Genomic DNA, 25,632 nt, shown 5'->3' with positions numbered 1-25,632 from the left:
AGAATCGGTGGTGTACAATAACTGAAGGGAGGAAATGGGGGAGAGAGGAGAGGGGGAGAGGAGAAAACTCCCTGCCTTTCTACATAGGCTCGGTCTTCCTTGTGCAGTGGAATGCTCCAGACCCAATCCAAGAATTAAACCATGTCCTTGGTTAACTGCTGATTGCCCCTTTAACTGGAGTGCACAGGAAATTCAGAATCAAAATCCAAAACAACTGATGCATATTCCCCCTACATGTGCTTGGGAGGCTCTTCTTAAACATGACTAAAATTAATGTTTGATACCTATGTTCAAAGCTACTTTAATCTTATTCCTGGTGTCCAATTAAAAGCTTGGGTCTAAAGTATGACAGTGTGCAGTGAGCTATCTATCTTCAGCTCAGCAGGTTGGTAAACGTGCAGGAGCAGCAACGGGAACATCTAGGGCACGAAATAAACCCCAGTGTACAAACTGTTCAAACCCCAGAGGACATTTGTGGTTTCTAAAATAGGATGTGATAGCAATGCTGCTCTATACGTTGCGCACCGCTGGTGCAGAAAATGTAACTATTGCTTGGTGGAATGTTGATATGATCATTTCATTGTGACAACACTGACAACAGCGTAAAATCACCATAATAATGTGGCATCTCAACTTTCGCCAAGACATCTTAGAAAGAAAAACAGCAAGTATGTGCAGATATAAGGCTGGTCTACTTGTGGTATTATCCGCTCAAATACAAAACATGTTCTCCAAAATGGTACACAGGTGCAATTTAATCTCTCTTTCTCTCAAAATAGGTCAAATGAATACCTCAATATTGTCAGAGAAAAAAGTATGGTTGTCTGGACCATGATTACAGTTGAAGTCGGAAGTTTACATACACCTTAGCCAAATACATTTAAACTCAGTTTTTCACAATTCCTGACATTTAATCCTAGTAAAAATCCCCTGTCTTAGGTCAGTTAGGATCACCACTTTATTTTAAGAATGTGAAATGTCAGAATAATAGTAGAGAGAATATTTCTTTCATCACATTCCCAGTGGGTCAGAAGTTCACATACACTCAATTAGTATTTGGTAGCATTGCCTTTAAATTGTTTAACTTGGGTCAAACATTTCGGGTAGCCTTCCACAAGCTTCCCACAATAAGTTGGGTGAATTTTGGCCAATTCCTCCTGACAGAGCTGGTGTAACTGAGTCAGGTTTGTAGGCCTCCTTGCTCGCACATGCTTTTTCAGTTCTGCCCACACATTTTCTATAGGATTGAGGTCAGGGCTTTGTGATGGCCACTCCAATACCTTGACTTTGTCGTCCTTAAGCCATTTTTCTACAACTTTGGAAGTATGTTTGGGGTCATTGTTCATTTGGAAGACCCATTTGCGACCAAGCTTTAACTTCCTGACTGATGTCTTGAGATGTTGCTTCAATATATCCACATCATTTTCCTTCCTCATGATGCCATCTATTTTGTGAAGTGCACCAGTCCCTCCTGCAGCAAAGCACCCACACAGCATGATGCTGCCACCCTCGTGCTTCACGGTTGGGATGGTGTTCTTCGGCTTGCAAGCCACCCCCTTTTTCCTCCAAACATAATGATAGTCATTATGGCCAAACAGTTCTATTTTTGTTTCATCAGACCAGAGGACATTTCTCCAAAAAGTACGATCTTTGTCCCAATGTGCAGTTGCAAACCGTAGTCTGGCTTTTTTTATGGCGGTTTTGGAGCAGTGGCTTCTTCCTTGCTGAGCGGCCTTTCAAGTTATGTCGATATAGGACTCGTTTTACTGTGGATATAGATACTTTTGTACCTGTTTCCTCCAGCATCTTCACAAGGTCCTTTGCTGTTGTTCTGGGATTGATTTGCACTTTTCGCACCAAAGTACGTTCATCTCTAGGAGACAGAACGCGTCTCCTTCCTGAGCGGTATGACGGCTGTGTGGTCCCATGGTGTTTATACTTGCATACTATTGTTTGTACAGATGAAGATGGTACCTTCAGGCGTTTGGAAATTTCTCAGACTTTTGGAGGTCTACAATTTTTCTTCTGAGGTCTTGGCTGATTTATTTTGATTTTCCCATGATGTCAAGCAAAGAGGCACTGAGTCTGAAGGTAGGCCTTGAAATACATCCACAGGTACACCTCCAATTGACTCAAATGATGTCAATTAGCCTATCAGAAGCTTCTAAAGCCATGACATCATTTTCTGGAATTTTCCAAGCTGTTTAAAGGCACAGTCAACTTAGTGTATGTAAACTTCTGACCCAATGGAATTGTGATACAGTGAATTATAAGTGAAATAATCTGTCTGTAAACAATTGTTGGAAAAAGTGCTTGTGTCATGCACAAAGTAGACGCCCTAACCGACTTGCCAAAACTATAGTTTGTTAACAAGAAATGTGTGGAGTGGTTGAAAAACAAGTTTTAATGACTCCAACCTAAGTGTATGTAAACTTCCGACTTCAACTGTACATATTGATATTCATAGACTTATTTTAGAAAAAGGAGTGCAGAAAGAAGCAAGATGTAATCGAATGTACTGCGCCTACATTTGGCACTGGCAGCTCGATTTATACAGTGTAGTAGTCCATACAGTATGCTTTACTATCATAGGTCTGTGTATGTACTATATAATGTAAATACTATAACATGTCTATATGACTATAGGAGTTTAACATTGATAAATAGGGCCGGCTGTAGCCTTTTGGGGACCCTAACATGCTGACCATTCTGCACGCTAAAACAGAACTTGGTTCTATTTGTGACGCTTGACGCGCTGCAAGTCCCACCTCTCCCATCTCCTCATTGGTTTTTAGGAGCATACACCCACCTGGGTGATTGAAATACGAACTGAGGTCAATTCACACCCTGATCTGTGTTACCTGACTTTGTGATTGCCTCCACCCCCCTCCAGGTGTCGCCCATCTTCCCCATTATCCCCAGTGTATTTATAACTGTGTTCTCTGTTTGTCTGTTGCCAGTTCGTTTTGTTTTCGTCAAGCCTACCAGCGGTTTTCCCCTTGCTCATGTATTTCTCAATTTCCAGTTTTCTAGTTTTCCCGGTTTTGACCATTCTGCCTGCCCCGACCCTGAGCCTGCCTGCCGTTCTGCACCTTGTCACACCACCCTGGATTATTGACCTCTGCCTGCCCTGACCCTGAGACTGCCTGCCGTTCTGTACCTTTTGGACTCTGATCTGGATTACTGACCTCTGCCTGCCCTTGAACTGTCGTTTGCCTGCCCCCTGTTTTTATAATAAACTTTTGTTACTTCGACACTGTCTGCATCTGGGTCTTCTCCTGAAATGTGACAGTACGAACTGGCCATAACTGACCCAGCAGACTCGTACCATTAGCGAAGGTCTGTGTATGTACTATACTATGTAACTACTATAACATGTCTATATGACTGTAGGAGTTTGACATTGTTGAACAGGGCTGGCTCTAGCCTTTTGGGGACCCTAACATGCTGCGTCGCGTGCGCGAGCGTTGCAAAATAAATGTACACATACATGTTATTCAATCATTGCACCCACACTGCTCGCGCGTCTCAACGAGCGTCTGCGTATCCAGGCGCTAAAATAGAACTTGGTTCTATTTGTGACGCTTGACACGCTGCAAGTCCCGCCTCTCTCATCTCCTCATTGGTTTTTACGAGCATATACCCACGTGGGTGTTTGAAAGATGAACTGAGGTCCACACTCCAGTCCAGTTGGTGGTGGTAATGCACCTTAAATTGGTTGCCAACTGCCATATAAACTCCAAAGAAGAAGAAGAAGAAGCCATTACTAGAAATAAACTCTGTTTACACTTTTATCTGTGGATTAATTGTCGGAGTAGAGGACCTTGTGCATTTCAGGTAAAATAACAACCCAATGTTTATATCCCAGGACAAATTAGCTAGGAACAGCAAGCTACCTTGCTAAATTGACAAATGTTTAATGCTTTTCAACCTGTCTCCAAATTAATATAGTTGGTTTAGAGCGGTCTGGTCAGCATGTAAGCAAGATTCGTTTTTTTTTGCACTGACTCTCTTGCACTGGCTCTCTGCACACTCACTGGACTCTACCCACACACTTGCACATACTACACTGACACTCCAACACAAACACACACATACACACATACACTACATACGCTCACACACACAAAACATACACACACATGCATATTGATGCCACACACACACACACACACACATTGTGGGGATGTTTTTCAGCGGCAGGAATGGGAGACTAGTCAGGATCGAGGCAAAGATGAACGGAGCAAAGTACAGAGAGATCCTTGATGAAAACCTGCTTTAGAGCGCTAAGGACCTCAGACTGGGGCGAAGGTTCACCTTCCAACAGGACAACGACCCTAAGCACACAGCCAAGACAATGCAGGAGTGGCTTCGGGACAAGTCTCTGAATGTCCTTGAGTGGCCCAGCCAGAGCCCTGACTTGAACCCAATCGAACATCTCTGGAGAGACCTGAAAATAGCTGGTCCATCCCAGAAATGTTAAGAAAATTGAAGCTCATTTACCTGCATTTCTATACAATTTAAAAACTCTAAACTGCTATTTGGAGAACAGCAAAAATGAGCCCAGCCATTATCACATTGGTTGCTATAGCTTCATTCACCTCAGTCGATCTACAAACACATAACCTATTAGCTATACAATTAGCCGCCACATATTAACTCAGCACAGGGATTAAAACCTATAATTAAATACGCACAGAGGGATCTGTTAGCATAAAAATTATTTTATTAACAAAACTTCAAAGTGTTTCCTTTCAAATGGTATCAAGAATATGCATATCCTTGCTTCAGGTCCTGAGCTACAGGCAGTTAGATTTGGATATGTCATTTTAGGCGAAAATGGAAAAAAAGGGTCAGATCCTTAAGAGGTTAAAAGCTAATTTCCTACAATTTTACACATTTTGCCATGGATTATGCCATGTTAAAATGATATCTGAGTGAGAGTAACTAACAAAATCAATAGGGGCCCCTTGGAGGTCAGGGCCCCTGGGCACATGCCCTGCGTGCCTGGTCGGTAATTCGGCCATGATTACTACAACTTTAGATAGCTGGCTTGACTAACTAGACTCATTTACCAATCACATTTTTTTTACTGACATGGGCTAATTGAGTGACTGTCAGTGAGTGACATATAACAAGAGGAAAACTGCTGATGCACAACCAATTTTCGAAATTGCACCTTGTGTATTCTACTATTCTAACTTTCAACAGTAAGTTGAGACCCCGGCTGATAATACTGAGGTCCGGACCCCGGTGTCCTCATATGTAGCTACGGCCCTGGCTGTATGTAATAACACTGCAGACAGAGGAGCTACGGTACCAAATCTGCATCGTATTTCACATTTCCACACCCACTTCCTAGGGGACTTCTAATTGTGATTTACAACATGCCCTTTAAGTATATTTTGGTTCTGTTCCTTCCCCCGTATTCTGTTTCATTTAATAGGCAGCAGACCTTTACAAGTTACAAAACAAGAACATTTCAATATTATTGATATGCTATTATCACTGCTTTCTATGGTAATTGAATAATTATAATAAAGGAATGAACTTCTGAAAAAAAGATGAAGCAGATGAAGCCTCATGTTTTTCTACTTTCATTAGGGAGAGGCGCATTACATATTCACTCCACACAGTTGATGTTGCGCTCGGCAATAAGTCAGCCATTAAAATGAAGGAGTAGGCTTTGTGTTTGAGAGCTGAAGTGTTCTGTGAGGCATGTACACTCCCCTTCGCTCTCTGTCCCTGGCTGTTATGCCTTCAGCTACTGAGCCATGTCTGAACAGCAGTTGAACAGGACCGCACTGGAACTAACATTTGCCTCCACAGAACTAAACTTTCGACAAAGGCAAAACAGGTCCCAATTAGATTTCATTAGGTCATTTTTGTTCACTGTATTCCTAATACGGAGAAACAATGGATGCACAATGTTCATTGGTTCTGTCAAGATAAAGGTCAACATCATTAGAATAATGCAAACGTAGTGCTGTTGCCCCATGCTCTCGCATTGCGTGACCTTTCAAATTGCAGCCATAAGATGAGAAATCTAATAAAAAACGTTGATATGCTGTTTGGGAACTGAAGTGATTCAGCAAGAACAAAATAGCCTACTCACTAACACACACTGGAAACAAGGAATTAATTGAAGAGTGGAAGATGATAATAGATAGTTTTTGATTGAAACGTTTGTTTTCTATTTTGATTTATTAATGTGATAAATGTGAATGACTAAATGGGAGGTATTAGGGTAATGAAAGGCCATAAAGCATTTACCAAGCTGTTGAGAAAGGAATAAACTCTTCAAAAAGCAGCATTTACAGTAGACCTTGGCCTCCAAATGAACCGCCTTGTTTGGCTTCATTTCTTGCACAGCATTGTTATGCGGAAATCCCTGAATTGCTGAAGTGATGCAAAATAGTATACTGTCAAATCTGCTGACAGGAAACACTGTTAATTTCCCCTCATGGGGCCGCATTTACTGTACATCAACACATTCTTACAGAAATGGTTCATGTCCATGAGTGGTTTCAATGTTTGAGATATTATTGTGTTATAGTAACTGACTTGAGATTGTATGTCTTACACTTTGTGGATTCCTTATATGTACAGTTCTAGTACAGAGCATTGTTTTGGCACATGCTGTTTCCCATTTATGCCAAATAAAATACAATTGAATTGAATTGAAACCGAGAAATATAGAAACTCACAGCTCTCTATCTCCAATGTGCAGTTTTGCTCATCCAGTGGATATCGTCTCAGGTCCATCATACACGCTGCTGTAGTGGTGATCCTGAAGAGAAGGGGAGAAAAAAATACATTGTCAAGAGTCTGTACAGACCAAGGAGGTCACATTGATGATTCAAGTGGTACTCAGCACTGCCGATGGGATCCTAACTTCTCTCTGTAATTGCTTAAGTGCAGCTTTAGGTCCAAGACCGATTAGTATGAAGACACTTGCCTCCAATCAAAATATCAATCAGTATCTGGGGCCTGGGTCTAGCAGATAACTACATCCTAGAAGCAAGGGCACATATTGGAGGTTCTTCATAATATATTGCTCTCATACTATATATTGTCAGTGTACAGATAAAGTTAATAGTATGATGAAGTCGACGATAACCATGAGCTGATATTGATCCCCAGTTAAATCAACGTTGGATAAATCTCTAGATTATCTCAACCTTATTTAGCAGCTATAACACTACAGCAGCACATAGACAATTCAAATAAAGAGCTAACTCATTTTCAAAGTCTCCCAGACACATGACCAAGAAAGACAAACACAAAAGAACGGTTATTTACCAGCAATGGGTAAATCATCTTGTTCTGCGAACCAGCCCGTCTACAGTGGTGTATTAATAGGACAGGTGAGCAAGACTACAGCTGCACGCGAGTAAATATTAACTTTTTATCTAGCCTGCTCTCATCATACAGTATGATGTCAGATAAATAAGCACTACATGACTACAGAAACACTAAACAAGCCATACGTGATTCTGCATCAGTAGGTGCAGCCCATGGGCCCAATGATTAAAAGGCCAAACCTAATCCTTTTCCTAAAGGTAGCATTCTTTAAATAATCCCACTGTGCATGCTCCAGGTTCCCCCTACCTGAGAGGTGAATCACACCCTAGCTCGCTGCAGGGAAACCAGGCCAACCAGGCCAACCAGGCCAACCAGGATAGCTACTGATAACAGTCCCACACTGCACTAAATCACTCGGTGACATATTGTAACCTCTGGATACTGCTACACTACATTTGTAGGATCTTCACATAGATTGGGGAACTCCAATTCTGGTCCTGAGGAGCTGGGTCAATTCAAAATAGCAACAATTGTGGTCTTCAGTCAGGACCATGATTAGCTGAATCAGGTGGGTTACGGAAGGGCTGCAATAAAGCTCTGACAACCAGTATTTCTTCAGGACCAGATGGAGAGCTCTGACGTTGTCGGATCATAAGCGACCTTGTGGTCTAACCTATGAGGCAATGTTGAAAGGAACAGGTCGAGAGCTCAAGTTCCTCTGTGTCCACATCACTAAGTAATTAACATGGTCCACACACACCAACACAGTCGTGAAGAAGGCATGACAACACCTCTTCCCCTTCAGGAAGCTGAAAAGATTTGGCATGGGCCCTCAGATCCTCAAAAAGTTATACAGCTGCACCATTGAGAGCATATTGACTGGCTGCATCACCGTTTGGTATGGCAACTGCTTGGCATCTGACTGCAAGGCGCTACAGAGGGTAGTGCGTACGGCCCAGTACATCACTGGGGCCGAGGTCCCTACCATCCAGAACCTCTATACCAGGCGGTGTCAGAGGAAGGCCCTAAAGATTGTCAAAGACTCCAGCCACCCAAATCATGGACTGTTGTCTCTCCTATCGCACGGCAAGCGGTACAGATCCATCAAGTCTGGAACCAACAGGACCCTGAACAGCATCTACCCCCAAGCCATAAGACTGCTAAATAGTTAACCAAATAGCTGCCCGGACTATCTGCATTCACCCTTTTTGCACTAACTCTTTTGACTCATTACATACAGTACACTGCTGGTACTGTTTATTATCTATCCTGTTGCCTAGTCACTTTACCCTTATGTACATATCTACCTCAATTACAGTACCTCGTACCCCTGCATATCGTCTCGGTACTGGTAACCCGTGTATATAGCCCAGTTATCGTTAATCTTGTTATAATTTTTTCAATTATTTTCTCTGCGTTGTTGGGAAGGGCCCAAAAGTAAGCATTTCACTGTTAGACTATACCTGTTGTTTACCAAAAGCATGTGACAAATAACATTTGATTTGATTTGAAAGGGAATATATCAAAACAATTACCTTAACACATCAAACACGTTGAGATTAATCGTCAGTACTATCCAGCATTCGCCGGTCTACTGAGCCACCGGTCTGAGCGCACCACCTCGGCAACACCGGAATGGAAACCTAACGCACCCCAATCACCTCCAGCGCAGACCGGTGACGGAGGACTGAGACCATGCATTGACTACAGGGGGCTGAACGCAGTCACCACCATGTACCGGTACCCCCTCCCTCTGGTTCCGTCGGCCATCGAGCAGCTACGAGGGGCCCGATACTTTACCAAGTTGGACCTGAGGAGTGCCTACAACCTGATCTGAATCTGGGAAGGAGACGAGTGGAAGACGGCATTCAGCACTTCCTCAGGCCACTGTGAATACTGCGTCATGCCCTACGGCCTCGCCAAAGCACCTTCTGTGTTCCAGTCCTTCGTCAATGACGTGTTCTGGGACACGCTGAGTAGACAGGTGAGGTGATGGTGTACATCGACGATATCCTGATCTACTCGGCTACGTTCGAGGAGCACGTCAGGGACGTCAGAGCTGTCCTACTCCGCCTCCGGGAAAACAGCCTGTTGGTGAAGGGGGATGAATGCGAATTCCACCAACAGGCCATCTCCTTTCTGGGATACAGGATCAATCCTCAGGGGGTGTTCATGGAAGGAGTAAAGACTGACGCTGCCTTCAAGAGGCCTCATCATCTCTTCACCACCCCTATTTAGCCCTGGACTGTTCTGTATTTTGTTGTGTATGATTGTTTAGCGTTGTGTCGTTTACTCTCTTTGTTATTCTCTTTCTCATTATTAAGTAAACCTTGACCTCGTTTAGTCCTGCGTCTGCGTCCTGCCTCTTCGTATATCAGTACTCGTCACAAGGTCATAGGTGAGAGCTTACTGTATACATTGATTTCGGAAAGTATTCAGACCCCTTGACTTTTTCCACATTTCGTTACGATACAGCCTTATTCTAAAATGGATTAAAGGCTACACACAATACCCCATAATGACAGGTTTTTAGAAATCATTGCAAATGTAAATATAAAACAGAAATACCTTATTTACGTAAGTATTCAGACCCTTTGCTATGAGACTCAAAATTGAGCTCAGGTGCATCCTGTTTCCATTGATCATCCTTGAGATGTTTCTTCAACTTGATTGGAGTCCACCTGTGGTAAATGCAATTGATTGGACATTATTTGGAAAAGCACACACCTGTCTATATAAGGTCCCACAGTTGAAAGTGCATGTCAGAGCAAAAACCAAGCATTGAGGTCGAAGGAATTGTCCGTAGAGCTCCGAGACAGGATTGTGTCGAGGCACAGATCTGGGGAAGGGTATCAAAACATTTCTGCAGCATTGAAGGTACCCAAGAACACAGTGGCCTCCATCATTCTTAAATGGAAGAAGTTTGGAACAACCAAGACTCTTCCTACAGCTGGCCACCCGGGGCCTCCCAAGTGGCGCATTGGTCAAAGGTACTGCATAAAAGTGCTAGCTGTGCCACTAGAGAACCTGGTTCGAGTCCAGGCTCTGTCACAGCCAGCCGCGACCGGGAGACCCATTGGGCGGCGTACAATTGGCCCAGCGTCGTCCAGGTTAGGGGAAGGTTTGGCCGTCAGGGATGTTCTTGTCCCATTGTGCACTAGTGACCCCTGTGGCAGGCCGGGCGCAGTGCACGCTGACACAGTCGCCAGGTGTACGATGGTTCCTCTGACACATTGGTGCGGCTGGCTTCCGTGTTAAGCGGGCATTGTGTCAAGAAGCAGTGCGGCTCAGTTGGGTTGTGTTTCGAAGGACGCACGGCTCTCGACCTTCGCCTCTCCCGAGTCCGTACAGGAGTGCAGCGATGGGACAAGACCGTAACTACCAATTGGTTACCACGAATTTCGGGAGAAAAAGGGGTAAAAAAAAAGTATATATACATTAGAAAAATCTAAATCCCCAAAAAAGAGCTGGCTACCCGGCCAAACTGAGCAATCGGGGGAGAAGGGCCTTGGTCAGGGACGTGACCAAGAACCCAAAGGTCACTCTGACAGAGTTCTAATGTGGAGATGGGTAATGTGGAGATGGGAGAACCTTCCAGAAGGACAACCATCTCTGCAGCACTCCACCAATCAGGCCTTTATGGTAGAGTGGCCAGACGGAAGCCACTCCTCAGTAAAAGGCCCATGACAGCCCGCTTGGAGTTTGCCAAAAGGCACCTAAAAGACTATCAGACCATGAGAAACAAGATTATCTGGTCTGATGAAACCAAGATTGAGCTCTTTGGCCTGAATCCCAAGTGTCACGTCTGGGGGAAACCTGGCACCATCCCTACGGTGAAGGATGGTGGTGGCAGCATCATGCTGTGGGGATGTTTTTCATCGGCAGGGACTGGGAGACTAGTCAGGATCGGGGGAAAGATGATCAAAGTACAGAGAGATCCTTAATGAAAACCTGCTCCAGCAAGCTCAGGAACTCAGACTGGGGCGAAGGTTCACCTTCCAACAGGACAACGACCCTAAACACACAGCCAAGACAATGCAGGAGTGGCTTAGGGACAAGTCTCTGAATGTCCTTGAGTGGCCCATCCAGAGCCTGGACTTGAACCCGGTCTAACATATCTGGAGAGACCTTAAAATAGCTGTGCAGCGACGGTCCCCATTCAACCTGACAGAGCTTGAGAGGATCTATAGAGAAGAATGGGAGAAACTCCCCAATTACAGGTGTGCCAAGCTTGTAGCTCATACCAAAGAAGACTCTAGGCTGTAAGCGCTGCCAAAGGTGCTTCAACAAAGTACTGAGTAAAGGGTCTGAATACTTATGTAAATGTTATATTTCAGTTTTTTATTGTTAAAACATTTGCATACATTTCTGAAAACCTGTTTTTGCTTTGTCATTATGGGGTATTGATGAGAAGAAAAAAACAATTTAATCAATTTTAGAATAAGGCCGTAACTTAACAAAATGTGGAAAAAGTCAAGGGGTCTGAATACTTTCCGAATGCACTGTATATGTAAAAGGGTAGGCCTAAGCATTCAAGCTAGTAATTGTAAAATCTCTGGCTTACAGTTGTCCATCTCTCATATTCTCATTGACACAGAGCCCACTAACAAGGCATAGATATCAGGAGAGAAGAGATGAGGGTGATGATGAGAGGCGGTTTGGGAGTATTCAGCTCCGAGTCGAAACTCTTTTTATCTCGTAAAGTTCTTAGCTGCCAGAATCAGTTGAGTGGGAAGAGTGCCTTATGTCAGGGTTTCCTAAACTCGGTCCTGTGGCCCTTCCTGGGTGCATGTTTTGGTTTTTGCCCTAGCACTACACAGCTGATTCAAATAATCAACTCATCATCAAGCTTTTATTGTTTGAATGTGTAGTGTAAAAAACTCTACGTGCCAGGGGGGGCCCCAGGACCAATTAATATAACCCTGGAAGTCTACTGGCACAACTCAACAGGAACAAAAGAAAATGGATGATGTGAATACTTGCAAAAAACTATTTGAGATCTCAAAATCAACTTCTCGTGACCTCTAGTCAGTGTTGTGAAGAGAAAATAATGACTGTGGCAATTAACTCGAAAAACAGAGCTGCATCGTAGAAAATACTAAAAAATGGTTCTTTGCAAATGTGCAGCCTATTGCAAAAACTGTCTAAAGTGCTTTTTAAATATGTACTACCGTTATCTTAACCAAATTATTAACATACCTGTCCATTTCTTCTCCTGCAGTGTTCATTATCATCAGCATTAAAGCTCACTCAGGAAAAAATGACTAATGGAAATCATATAATCCTGGAGTGGAATGGATCTAGTTATAGACTCTGGCACATCCTGATATAACCCCAGGTGCCAAACAGCCATTAAACCTGAACACTATAATTATTTTTGCCAGATACTGGCATAAAGATCAATACGTGTGCAGATGACAACTCCAGGGTTCTTTTATAGCAGCTTAAATTAACATTCCCAAAGGTAGAAAGATGCACAAAGCTGACCTCAATGAAATTATGTTGAACCAACATGGGATATACGTTGAATTGACATCTTTGCCCAGTGAGTTCCTTCCCCCTCATCCCAGTGGGCAAAAATAGGCAAAACTGGTTGACATGACTGTCATTTCAACCAGTTTCTTATTGTGAAGACATCATTTCAACCAGTTTTGCCCGCTGAGATGTTTAGCACTCTAGTCTGATCACATAAACAAACTCACATTTCCTCCAGTCTGTTTTTGTGTTTGGGCGTTTTGCACACACTCCTATTTGTAAGCTAAATGTTCTTTTAGAAAACACAATGCACTCAAAACACATTTTATGGGCTTTTATGGGTCTGAATACTAGGCCGCCTTTGTTTATTGTAACTTTGGAGAGTTGTGAAACATTTATGCAAGGTCTTGTGTGACCCAAGGGGGACAGGGCACCTTTAAAACCAAATGACTCTCTGTCTGCATTTACTGGGGCTTTAAAGGGCACACGCTGAACTGTAACACCTGTATCAGAAACACTGGGAGAGCTATTGAGTGCCGACTTTTTATATTCGTCAAAGAGGTCTGCCATAGATGACCCCAATACTATTTTCAACAGCAACATGATTCTACATTCTGTATGTAAGACAGAATGATTACTTTACCTATTCCTAGGGTCCAGAGTTTTTCTTAATCAGGTTGCGAGGTCAGGAAAAACTCCTAACCCGAACAAAGTCAATCATCCACACAGAGGGCAGAGCAGTCTTTATCATACTGGAACTGGTTCGATACTGTAATACCAGTCATGAGTGAATAGATAAGGTCAGTGTAGCCATCAGGCAGGAGCAGGAACAGAAGGGGCTGATAGATCATGAGTAATAGGGAGCTCTGGTCTTGTGTGAGAAGAGAAGCTGGACACCCAAAGTCGGTGCTGCCAGCCAACCACGGACCTGCACGGCACCATGGGTAATCGTCTAAACCCACCTGACGACACTGATAAATCCCGGCCAGCGGAGAGGCTTATCTTGGAGCCCAATCCTCTGTGGTATGGCTCAGAGATAATCACCTGCTCCCTGCCTCCTACACACCTGTCTCTCTCTCATCCACTACAGCCGAGACGAGGCGAGGTCAACGCATCCTTCAGCTCTGCTTTCCACCACAGGAGTGGGCACTGTGTACAACACTCTCCATCTCTACACACAGTCTGGAGATCTGGGCCAATAATCCATTATAAATTGGTATATTGGTCAACCAACAGTAGCTGGGCCACCTGGATGCACTGGGTCTTTGCTTCATATTTCCCATAAATCAGAATGACAGGTATTCTCTCATACCCTATGTCAGGTAGCTACATAGTTGGCAGTAGCGATCAGGTTATTATTAGCTAATTAGCCTCAAATAAAATATGTATTACCATCTAATTATATAATGTTCTTGAGCACATTCATGGGGCACGCTCATATTCATGTCCTTTATAATATCACATTTTAGTACAAACTCATCATCACCATCCGAGAGATAATAGGCAACTTAGTTGAGATCATGAAAGCAGACCAGAGAATGATTGGTTGATGCTCTCAAAGTGGTAGCAAAGCCAAAATAATCTGCATTAGTAATCGGCTGTCAAACCTGCATCATCACATGATGAAAGGTGTCAAGTGTAGAATGAACAGTCTACATGCCATAGACCTTCCCTTTACAGTACCTGTGATGAGCAAAACCTGGACATCTCTTCTCAATGCACTAAACACCTTCTGTATTGTACTGTATTGTACCTCAAGCCACACTGAACTATACAGTGAGAGGGATTGGGGTTCTGTGAAATAGATAATCAGGCAGTGGAGTGTCCCATCAGATAATCTCAAAAGAAACTGAAAACCAGGCCTACAGATTCTCCATCTCACCAGGCCTACAGATTCTCCATCTCATGTCACTTCACATCACACCTGTCAATTATCTGTGTTTATATAAGATACTGTAGCACTGACCTACAACACAAGAAAAAAAGGTTCCAGAGGTCAATCCCAGTTTGATACCTTATCCTATCATTAATCTAATACAGGCACCATCCTCCAAAATACATATGGTAAACAGAGGTTAACAGGAGGGAGTATGGCACTGATTTATGGCCACATACAGATTGGGATTGTATTAATGTGTTCATCTCATGTCCCCACAAGACATGAAGCTCTGTTTCTGTAGGTGCAGTAGTACTTAACAGGCCGAACTCTCGCATGACACAGAGACAGTTTTTGTCACAAAGTCAGTTAATATCTATGAAGAAATGAAAAAAATATTTTTTTGCCATTTCAAATTACACACTCCAGAGGTTCTGCACCCAGGAGTGGCCTAGTTCCTTGAGCCTCTGAGGTCGAGATTAATGTTCTATTTCTGCCTGTGGTCACCCTACCTTTGTCAGCAATAATTCCCCTTTGATGCATCTGCTGCAGGTGATGTGGCTTCTGACTTCCAAGTGTTTAACCAAGGAGCAAATTGGCGGTTACTTGCCAGCAACTTTCTGATCTCTGTGTCAAGGTGGAGTCAATGGAGTTGAGCAAGCACCTTTGGCACAGTCTTCAAAGGAAAGTGTACATATACAGTGGTAGGCCAGTACTGTTAGTGTGAGTGTGTATCTGCGTCTGTATCTGTGTATGTATGTGTGTGTGTGTGTGTGTGTGTGTGTGTGTGTGTGTGTGTGTGTGTGCGCGTGTCTCCGTGAATATTTGCCTCAAGTATTAATTGATGTACAAAATAATTTTTCACGTTTCCAACATAACCCTCGGTTGCTTGGCTACTGACTACAAGCGGTGCCAAGCGAGCCCCATATGGCTGTCCACCTACTGTGACCTCAAGTGTCAGGCAGCGCGCCTGGACTCTAGCACGGGCTCAGTGCACATTATGGCAGGGGTTTTGGGTCACACTAGGATCCAGCACCCCTCTGGAGCTCCAGAAGTTTGAGGTCAAAACAGAGGCCTCAGGGAGGGGTGTTGGACCAGGGCCCGGGGGAAGGAGAGACAGACCAACCAAATCCATCCACATGTCCCATCAGCCCACTTCTACTGCTGTCTGTTCTGCTTTCACACACAGGCATCAGCACTTCTCCCCTGGACATGTTTTCGCACAATATTTTGCTCATTATATTTGTGGTCACCTTGGTTTTCCTACTGCTGGTCTGTCCTGATGACCGTTTGGGATATGTGTTTATATATTTTCACATGGATAGGCAACACAATGCTGTCCAATGCTCAAGCATCATTCCCCCCTTTAACAGAGCAAACACATCATTCATAACATCTGTTTATGCATGAACAACATTTTTAAAAAAACAATGATGTATTCATGAAAGTCTTCTCACTGTGCATTGTCATTTTCTAAGGAGTGAGAGGGGGATCAATTTTACCTCTGCTGGGCACATGCAGTGCTAACAGTACTATACATTCTCTATATTTTACTCTAGAATGATTCTTTGTTTTCTTGGACTAGTTTGCTTTGTGCTCCTCTGCAGTGACTCAAGACAACAGCTCCTTGAACAAATAGCAATCATGTTCAAAACACTGACTCTGTCTGTCTGTCTGGCTGTCTGGCTGCAGAAATACAACACAAATACAAACCAAAGCCTTGTTTCGTGTGCTGCTCTGTAGCCCATTGAAGCTTGTGCAAACAAAAAGGCACCTTTCTTAACCTTCATTTTCTCTTTTCAATTGCTTTCCTTTGAAAAGTCAATGAGGATCATTATTGTTGGGTCGAAAGAAATGCCCTTGAATAAGTGAATTTCAAAGTTTAATATCAAACCAGGCTGCAAGTTATAGCTGTATAAAAATCACAGTCTCAGCATGTCAACAAAAGTAAATATGAATACACACTGTATTGTTTGCTTTGTAGCGGACTGTAATCATTCTGCAGGCGAATTGGCAGCTCAATGGCGAATAAATACGTTTGGCAAATTCAAATATTCATCATGTATTTGTGCACAGTGGCTGTGTCAGCGATCAGGAAACACTACACACACTGAATCCAATTAAGATTCCAATGAAAGGCATGTATGAAAAGATCCAGCACCACTATTGTAACACATATTGTGTTTTTATGTTGCATGTAGAACAGTCTGACCACTCAACACAGGTCATCTGCATCTCACTGAGGAGGAATAGCGAGGTCATGGGAAGAGAGGGATGATTCCCGGTTACATAATTGGGTCAGGCAACCCACACAGTTATATTATTACAACAACATGCAAATGTATGAATTGCATTTTTCAAAACAGATCTGTGAGAAACCATTCCATGGGGATGCATACCATTTTTGCCTGTCTGATAATATAAAATCAAACACATTTTTGTTTGTCACATGCGGCGAATACAACAGGTGTAGACTTTACAGTGAAATGCTTGCTTACGAACCCTTCCCAACGATGCAGAGTTTAAAAAATATATAATAATAGCACAAGAGGAATAAAATACACAAGAATGGAGCAGGGAGTACCAGTACCAGATCACTGTGCAGGGGTATGAGGTATGTGAGGTAGATATGTACATAAATGAAGAGTAAAGTGACTAGGCATCAGGATAGATAATAATAAGATTAAAATAAAGAACAGAGTAGCAGCAGCATATGATGAGTTAAAAAATGTGTGCACGTGTATGGGTGTTTGTTTTGTGTGTTTGTAGTGTATGTGAATGTGTATGGGTTTTGTGTGAGAGTGTGAGCGTAGTGTGTATATAGTGTGTATATATAGTCTTGTGAGTGTGCATAGAATCTGTGCAAGATAGGGTCCATGCAGATAGTCCTGGTAACCATTTAATTAACTACAGTTGAAGTTGGAAGTTTACATACACTTAGGTTGGAGTCATTAAAACTTGTTTTTCAACACCTCCACAAATTTCTTGTTAACAAACTATAGTTTTGGCAAGTCGGTTAGGACATCTACTTTGTGCATGAAACAAGTAATTTTTCCAACAATTGTTTACAGACAGATTATTTCACTTATAATTCACTGTATCACAATTCCAGTGGGTTTCACTGTATCAAAATTCCAGAAAATGATGTCATGGCTTTAGAAGCTTCTGATAGGCTACCTGTGGATGTATTTCAAGGCCTAACTTCAAACTCAGTGCCTCTTTGCTTGACATCATGGGAAAATCAAAATAAATCAGCCAAGACCTCAGAAAAAAAATTGTAGACCTCCACAAGTCTGGTTCATCCATGGGAGCAATTTCCAAATGCCTGAAGGTACCACGTTCATCTGTACAAACAATAGTACGCAAGTATAAACACCATGGGACCACGCAGCCGTCATTCCGCTCAGGAAGGAGACGCGTTCTGTCTCCTAGAGATTAACATACTTTGGTGCGAAAAGTGCAAATCAATCCCAGAACAACAGTAAAGGACCTTGTGAAGATGCTGGAGGAAACAGGTACAAAAGTATCTATATCCACAGTAAAACAAGTCCTATATCGACACAACCTGAAAGGCCGCTCAGCAAGGAAGAAGCCACTGCTCCAAAACCGCCACAAAAAAGCCAGACTACGGTTTGCAACTTCACATGGGGACAAAGATCGTACTTTTTGGAGAAATGTCCCCTGGTCTGATGAAACAAAAATAGAACTGTTTGGCCATAATGACCATCGTTATGTTTGGAGGAAAAAGGGGTAGGCTTGCAAGCCGAAGAACACCATCCCAACCGTGAAGCACGGGGGTGGCAGCATCATGCTGTGGGGGTGCTTTGCTGCAGGAGGGACTGGTGCACTTCACAAAATAGATGGCATCATGAGGAAGGAAAATTATGTGGATATATTGAAGCAACATCTCAAGACATCAGTCAGGAAGTTAAAGCTTGGTCGCAAATGGGTCTTCCAAATGGACAATGACCCCAAGCATACTTCCAACGTTGTGGCAAAATGGCTTAAGGACAACAAAGTCAAGGTATTGGAGTGGCCATTACAAAGCCCTGACCTCAATCCTATAGAAAATGTGTGGGCAGAACTGAAAAAGCGTGTGCGAGCAAGGAGGCCTACAAACCTGACTCAGTTACACCAGCTCTGTCTGGAGGAATGGGCCCAAACTTATTGTGGAAGGCTACCCGAAACGTTTTATCAAAGTTAAACTATTTAAAGGCAATGCTACCAAATACTAATTGAGTGTATGTAAACTTCTGACCTACTGGGAATGTGATGAAATAAATAAAAACTGAAATAAATAATTCTCTCTACTATTATTCTGACATTTCACATTCTTAAAATAAAGTGGTTATCCTAACTGACCAAAGACAGGTAATTATTACTAGGATTAAATGTCAAGAATTGTGAAAATCTGAGTTTAAATGTATTTGGCTAAGGTGTATGTAAACTTCCGACTTCAACTGTATTTAGCAGTCTTATGGCTATTTAGCAGTTTGGAGGTAGAAGCTGTCTAGGAGCCTGTTGGTCCGAGAGCCGATGCTCCGGTACTGTTTGCCGGACGGTAGCAGAGTGAACAGTCTATGGCTTGGGTGGCTGGAGTCTTTAGCAATTTGTCTGGCCTTTGCCTGATATCGAGGTCCTGGATGGCAGGGAGCTCAGCCCCAGTGATGTACTGGGCTGTCCGCACCACCCTCTGTAGCACTTTGCGGTTGATGGCGGTGCATTTGCAATACCAAGCGGTGATGCAGCCAGTCAAGATGCTCTCAATCGTGCAGCTGTAGAAGTTTTTGAGGATCCGATGGCCAATGCCAAATCTTTTCAGCCTCCTGAGGGGAAGAGGCGCTGTCGTGCCCTCTTTACGACTGTGCGGGTGTGTGTGGACACACCCTGATATTCCACCTGGTCCGGCGGCCTTGCGAGGGTTAACCTGTTTAAAAGTTTTACTCACATCGGCCATGGAGAGCGAGATCACACAGTCATCCGGAACAACAGGGGCTTTCATGCAAGACTCAATGTTGTATTCCTCGAAGCGAGCATAAAAGGCATTTCGCTTATTTGGGAGATCTGCATCATTAGGCATCTCACGTCTGGGTTTCCCTTTGTAATCCGTTTTCATCTGCAAGCTCCTTAAAAAAGTATATAATATTTGACACAACCATGCCTGGTGTCAAGGTTGGAGGATTTCAATTGAACCACGTTTTCACTGTGACCTCCACCTTCACATCCACCTGCACCTCTCATTCATACCTTCACTTAAAGATGCACTCCGGGATCTTCAGCACAAGAAATGTGTAACATATTGCACAAATTGGATTTGTACCATATCACACGAAATGGATGACATAGTAAAAAATGTGATGACTTAGTACACAAAAAATGAGCACCATTTTCAAAACTACTGGCTGAAATTATACAAAAGTTTGAGAGTACGGCTTTAATCCTTGAGTTATGAAACTCCACTCTGATATGCGTCAAATTTAACCCATGCTACAGCTCTCGAAATAAGTGCATCTTGTCACGCTGGGCTTGACAGCGGCCTGTGAAGGTCATTAGTCTAAAAACAAATGCACTGTCAAAGGTCTGTCTCACACTGTCTCACACTACCAGTCAGGGTCATCCTCCTCCCCTTCGTCCTCATCTAAATGATCATCCTGTAATCCTATACAAACAAGATGAAAATCCACGTAGAAAGGGGTTAATTTCCATTCTGAACTCATGACTTGACTTCCAATGCCACCTCTGCTGAATTCAATATTTCTGAACAATGGTTGGGGAATAAAATAGTTATTTTCCAGTAGCTAAGTAAAAAACGCATGCTCTCTCTCCATTACACCCAAATGACTATATCTGTTTTGAGGAGCTCTTTTCTCAGCGCATTTAGCATATAAAAATCCACACTAGAACTAGTTATCTTGCCTGGAAAATACAGTGCATTATTCCAAACACTTGTGTATAATAGGACACTTTGCAATACAGTAAGAATTATTTGGCCCCCATCTATAATACATGAAGTTCCTAAGGGCCCAATTTCCTATTCTTTGTTTGGCTCAGGCCTATGCAACTGGCTGCATATTACAAGTGACTCACCTCATTGTTAGCACTATTATAACCATATAAAACATTTCTGTTGACAACTCAAAGCCCTGGCCTTGCATCGCGAAAGGGGGAGGATATAATGCAGCTTTAGTAGTGCTGTTTGTTATCAGGAAGTAAGTAAGATAGGAAGGGGAACTATGATTGGAGACAGGGGAAGACAAGGCTTCCAGTTCCCCTCCTCTTTCTCTCTTGTCTGATAGGACTGCTCAGATCAATGAGAGATGGAGAGATTATTCTGGACTCTGACACGCTAATAACTTAAAGCTATCTAGCCTCAGCAATAATGTGGCTTCTGTGGTTGACACATTTAATAATCAATGAATCACTCCATGAAACAATCGTCTAATTGCTCTTTGCTGCAGACGAGGAGAGAGAAGGAATTATGTAACGTGGAGTGTCGAACGCTAAGCAAACATATCAAGTGCTAACTCATAGTGTGTGGGGGGGGGCAGATGGAGGCTAGGGAGAGATACAGTGCCTTCAGAAAGTATTCATACCCCTTGACTTAATACACATTTTGTTGTGTTGCAGTCTGAATTCAAAATGGATAAAATATTATATTTTTCACCAATCTACACACAATGACAAAGTGAAAACATGTTCTTAGATTTTTTGGGAAAATGTATTGGAAATTAAATACAGAAATATCTAATTTACATAAGTATTCACACCTTTGGCAGCGATTACAGATGTGAGTCTTTCTGGGTAAGTCTCTAAGAGCTTTCCACAACTGGATTGTACAACATTTTTCCATTATTTTTTTCAACAATTTTCAAGCTCTGTCAAATTGGTTGTTGATCATTGTTAGACAACCATTTTCAGGTCTTACCATATATTTTCAAGTAGATTTAAGTAAAAACTTTAACTCGGCCACTCAGGAACATTCACTGTCTTCTTGGTAAGCAACTCCAGTGTAGATTTGGCCTTGTGTTTTAGGTTATTGTCCTGCTGAAAGGTGAATTTGTCTACCAGTGTCAGTTGGAAAGCAGACTGAACCAGGTTTTCCTCTAGGATTTTGCCTGTGCTTAGCTCCATTCTGTTAATTTTTTATCCTGAAAAACTCTGCAGTCCTAAATGATTACAAGCATTCCCATAACATGATGCAGCCACCACTATGCTTGAAAATATAAAGAGTGGTACTCAGTAATGCGTTGTATTGGATTTGCCTCAAACATAATACTTTGTATTCAGGACAATTTTTTGGCAGTATTACTTTAGTGCCTTGTTGCAAACAGGATGCATGTTTTGGGACATTTTTATTCTGTACAGGCTGCCTCCTTTTCACTCTGTCAATTAGGTTAGTATTGTGGAATAACTACAATGTCGTTGATCCATCCTCAGTTTTCTCCTATCACAGCCATTAAACTCTGTAACTGTTTTAAAGTCACCATTGGCCTCATGGTGAAATCCCTGAGCGGTTTCCTTCCTCTCCGATATATCTTTGTAGTGACTGGGTGTATTGACACACCATCCAAAGTGTAATGAATAACTTCACCATGCTCAAAGGGATATTTAATGTCTTCTTTTTATTATATTTTTACCCTTCTACCAATACGTGCCCTTCTTTGCGAGGCATTGGAAAACTTGCCTGGTCTTTGTGGTTGAATCTGTGTTTGAAATTCACTGCTCGACTGAGGGACCTTAGCGATAATTGTATGTGTGGGGTACAGAGATGAGGTAGTCATTCAAAAATCAGGTTAAACACTGTTATTGCACACAGAGTGAGTCCATGTAACTTATTATGTGACTTGTTAAGCACATGTTTACTCCTGAACTCATTTAGGCTTGCCATAACAAAGGGGTTGAATACTTTTTGACCCAAGACATTTCAGTTTTTCATTAATTTGTAAAAATTTTGAAAAACATAATTCCACTTTGACATTATGGGGTATTGTGCGTAGGCAAGTGACAAACATATCTCAATTGAATCCATTTTAAATTCAGGCTGTAACAAAACAACCTTTGGAAAAATCAAGGGGTGTGAATACTTTCAGAAGGCACTGTACAGCAGAGCACCCAACACTTCCCTCTCCGACCAGTCCCCCTTCCCCCGCCTCCCATTTTCTGCAACTCCGCAATAGCCACTCAGTTTATTGGATAGGGGGATATCTGCACACAGCGGTGTCTTCATTATGTTTTGATGATTTTCAATAACCTGTGTTTACAAATGGGATGCGTAGGCATTATTCAGGCCCCTTTTCTAAGTAACAGATGAAACTTCCAAAGAGCTGAGTAGGTGTATTATCATCCATAGCAGGCGTTATACTCTTCAATACATATTCCACCCACATTACAAATGTGCTATGCAGTGCCTCATATTATTGAAACCCACAAAGTACTCCATAAGAAATGGAGTTCAACTGACACTTTAATGAGATCACATCCCATTGGAATATTCCATTGCAATCCATTCACTTTATATAGAGACCATTAATCAGGAAACCGGTAATAGCATCTCAATCTGAACAACCCTAAATGTCAAACAGGCTTTTCAGTTGACAGATGCTGTTGTCTAGAGGATCCTGTAATTTGTTAAAATGAATCTGGGGAATATTCAAGGATATGGATAATCTGCTCTCACACTGTTGGCTAGTTAGAGAGATAACTATGATGGATGATTAAATCTACCAGCTCACTAGGGAACTTGCCATCAAACATTGTCTTCATTGGGTAGAGATAGGCCTATTCAAGGTGTGGTTTTGTACATGGTTTGGTTGCAATATTTACTTAATTCTCCAAAGTAATGTCAAGTCATAGATTTTTTTTAAATTATGAAACATTACAAACATTACCTCAGGCTATAGAGCACGGTGCCATCTGGATGCAGTCGAATCATTCTGTTTTTCACTGTGACACCATGGACAAAAGACTTCTTGTCATTTAGGAAGTAGGTGTCCGGGACCCACAGCTGATCCGCTACCCGGTTATCCAGGGTGAGATTGAGGGGAATCTCTGAGTAGGATAACCGCTTGTCTCGCCAAGCTTGCTGGAAATACATAGTCAATGTATAGTCCTAAAAAGAGAGAGAGAGAGAGAGAGATAGAGACATAGAGAGAGAGAGACATAGAGAGAGAGAGAGAGAGAGAGAGAGAGAGAGAGAGAGAGAGAGAGAGAGAGAGAGAGAGAGAGAGAGAGAGAGGTTACTGGGGACCAGGGTAACAGGATGGCATGTCATATATTACATGATGTTAACTTAAAAGCATGTCATGTAACTCAACATGAGTAGTGTCTGACCATTTGTATTGACAGATTTATAGAGAAAAAACGTTATTTTAGCAAGACAATGTTGTCTGCAATGGCTTAGTACTACTGCACATGTGCATAACAAATGCCAGCATGTCCAAATAAAAAAGCATGTTATGATTTCAGTAGCAAGAGTGCAGAGTTTCAGACCCTCCGTTGGCATTGTGCATTCATACATCAAGTCAAATGTTTACGGCTTTGCCTAAAAGCTACACTATATATACACTAGTATGTGGACACCCTTTTAAATTAGTGGATTCGGTTATTTCAGCCACACCCGTTGCTGACAGGTTTATAAAATCGAGCACACAGCCATGCAATCTCCATAGACAAACATTGGCAGTGGAATTGCCTTACTGAAGAGCTCAGTGACTTTCAATGTGGCACCGTCACAGGATGCCACCTTTACAACAAGTCAGTTTGTCAAATTTCTGCCCTGCTAGAGCGGCCCCGGTCAACTGTAAGTGCTGTTATTGTGAAGTGGAAACGCCTAGGAGCAACAACGGCTCAGCGCGAAGTGGTAGGCCACACAAGCTCACAGAACGGGACCGCCGAGTGCTGAAACACGTAATGCGTAAAAATCATCTGTCCTTGGTTGCAACACTCACTACCGAGTTCCAAACTGCATTTGGAAGCAACATCAGCACGATAACTGTTCGTAGGGAGCTTCATGAAATTGGTTTCCATGCCCGAGCAGCTGCACACAAGCCTAAGATCAACATGCGCAATGCCAAGCGTCGGCTGGAGTGGTATAAAGCTTGCCGCCATTGGACTCTGGAGCAGTGGAAACGCATTCTCTGGAGTGATGAATCACGCTTCACCATCTGGCAGTCCGACAGACAAATCTGGGTTTGGCGGATGCCAGTAAAATGCTACCCGCCCGAATGCATAGTGCCAACAACATTCAAGTTTGGTGGAGGATAAATAATGGTCTGGGGCTGTTTTTCTTTGTTTGGGCTAGGCCCCTTAGTTCTAGTGAAGGGAAATCTTCACACTACAGCATACAATTACATTCTAAACGATTCTGTGCTTCCAACTTTGTGGCAACAGTTTGGGAAAAGCCCTTTCCTGTTTCAGCATGACAATGCACAAAGCGAGGTCGATACAGAAATGGTTTGTCGAGATCGGTGTGGAAGAACTAGACTGGCCTGCACAGAGCCCTGACCTCAACCCCATCGAACACCTTTGGGATGAATTGAAACGCTGACTGCAAGCCAGGCCTAATCATCCTAACATCAGTGCCTGACCTCACTAATGCTCATGGCTGAATGGATGCAAGTCCCCGCAGCAATGTTCTAACATCTAATGGAAAGCCTTCCCAGAAGAGTGGAGGCTGTCATAGCAGCAAAGGGGGGACCCACTCCATATTAATGCCCATGATTCTGGAATGAGATGTTCGACGAGCAGGTGTCCACAGACTTTTGGTCATGTAGTGTATGTCTGCACTGCACTGTAAAACAGGTATTCTGTTTAAAGTGTATCTGTGTACTGTAGAGATTACATCATCAATACGTTTAATAGAAAAACAAGCTATTAAATAGGAGAGAAAATATGACCCCACTTCATATACCGTATATTGACTACTTCAGGTTTATTACCTCCTCTGTAACTTAGCCTAGTCCTGACTTCATACGCAA

General features: G+C 42.7%; 1 protein-coding gene across 1 annotated transcript in view; it reads right to left on the bottom strand.

Moving 5' to 3' along the window:
- Window positions 1-25,632, bottom strand: part of LOC121574021 (gamma-aminobutyric acid receptor subunit beta-2) — an 88,560-nt gene that overhangs the window by 31,112 nt on the left and 31,816 nt on the right. Inside the window, exons 4-5 of the mRNA XM_041886534.2 lie at window positions 23,545-23,765; window positions 6,708-6,790 (exon numbers count right to left, since the gene is read on the bottom strand). Of these exons, the coding sequence (XP_041742468.1) occupies window positions 6,708-6,790; window positions 23,545-23,765 (304 nt within the window). The remainder of the gene's footprint in view (window positions 1-6,707; window positions 6,791-23,544; window positions 23,766-25,632) is intronic.

Source organism: Coregonus clupeaformis, chromosome 9, assembly GCF_020615455.1.
Source record: "Coregonus clupeaformis isolate EN_2021a chromosome 9, ASM2061545v1, whole genome shotgun sequence".
In the NCBI taxonomy this organism is placed as follows: domain Eukaryota; kingdom Metazoa; phylum Chordata; class Actinopteri; order Salmoniformes; family Salmonidae; genus Coregonus; species Coregonus clupeaformis.
The sequence above is the reverse complement of the archived record's forward strand: the minus strand, read 5'-3'. Positions and strand labels throughout refer to the sequence as shown.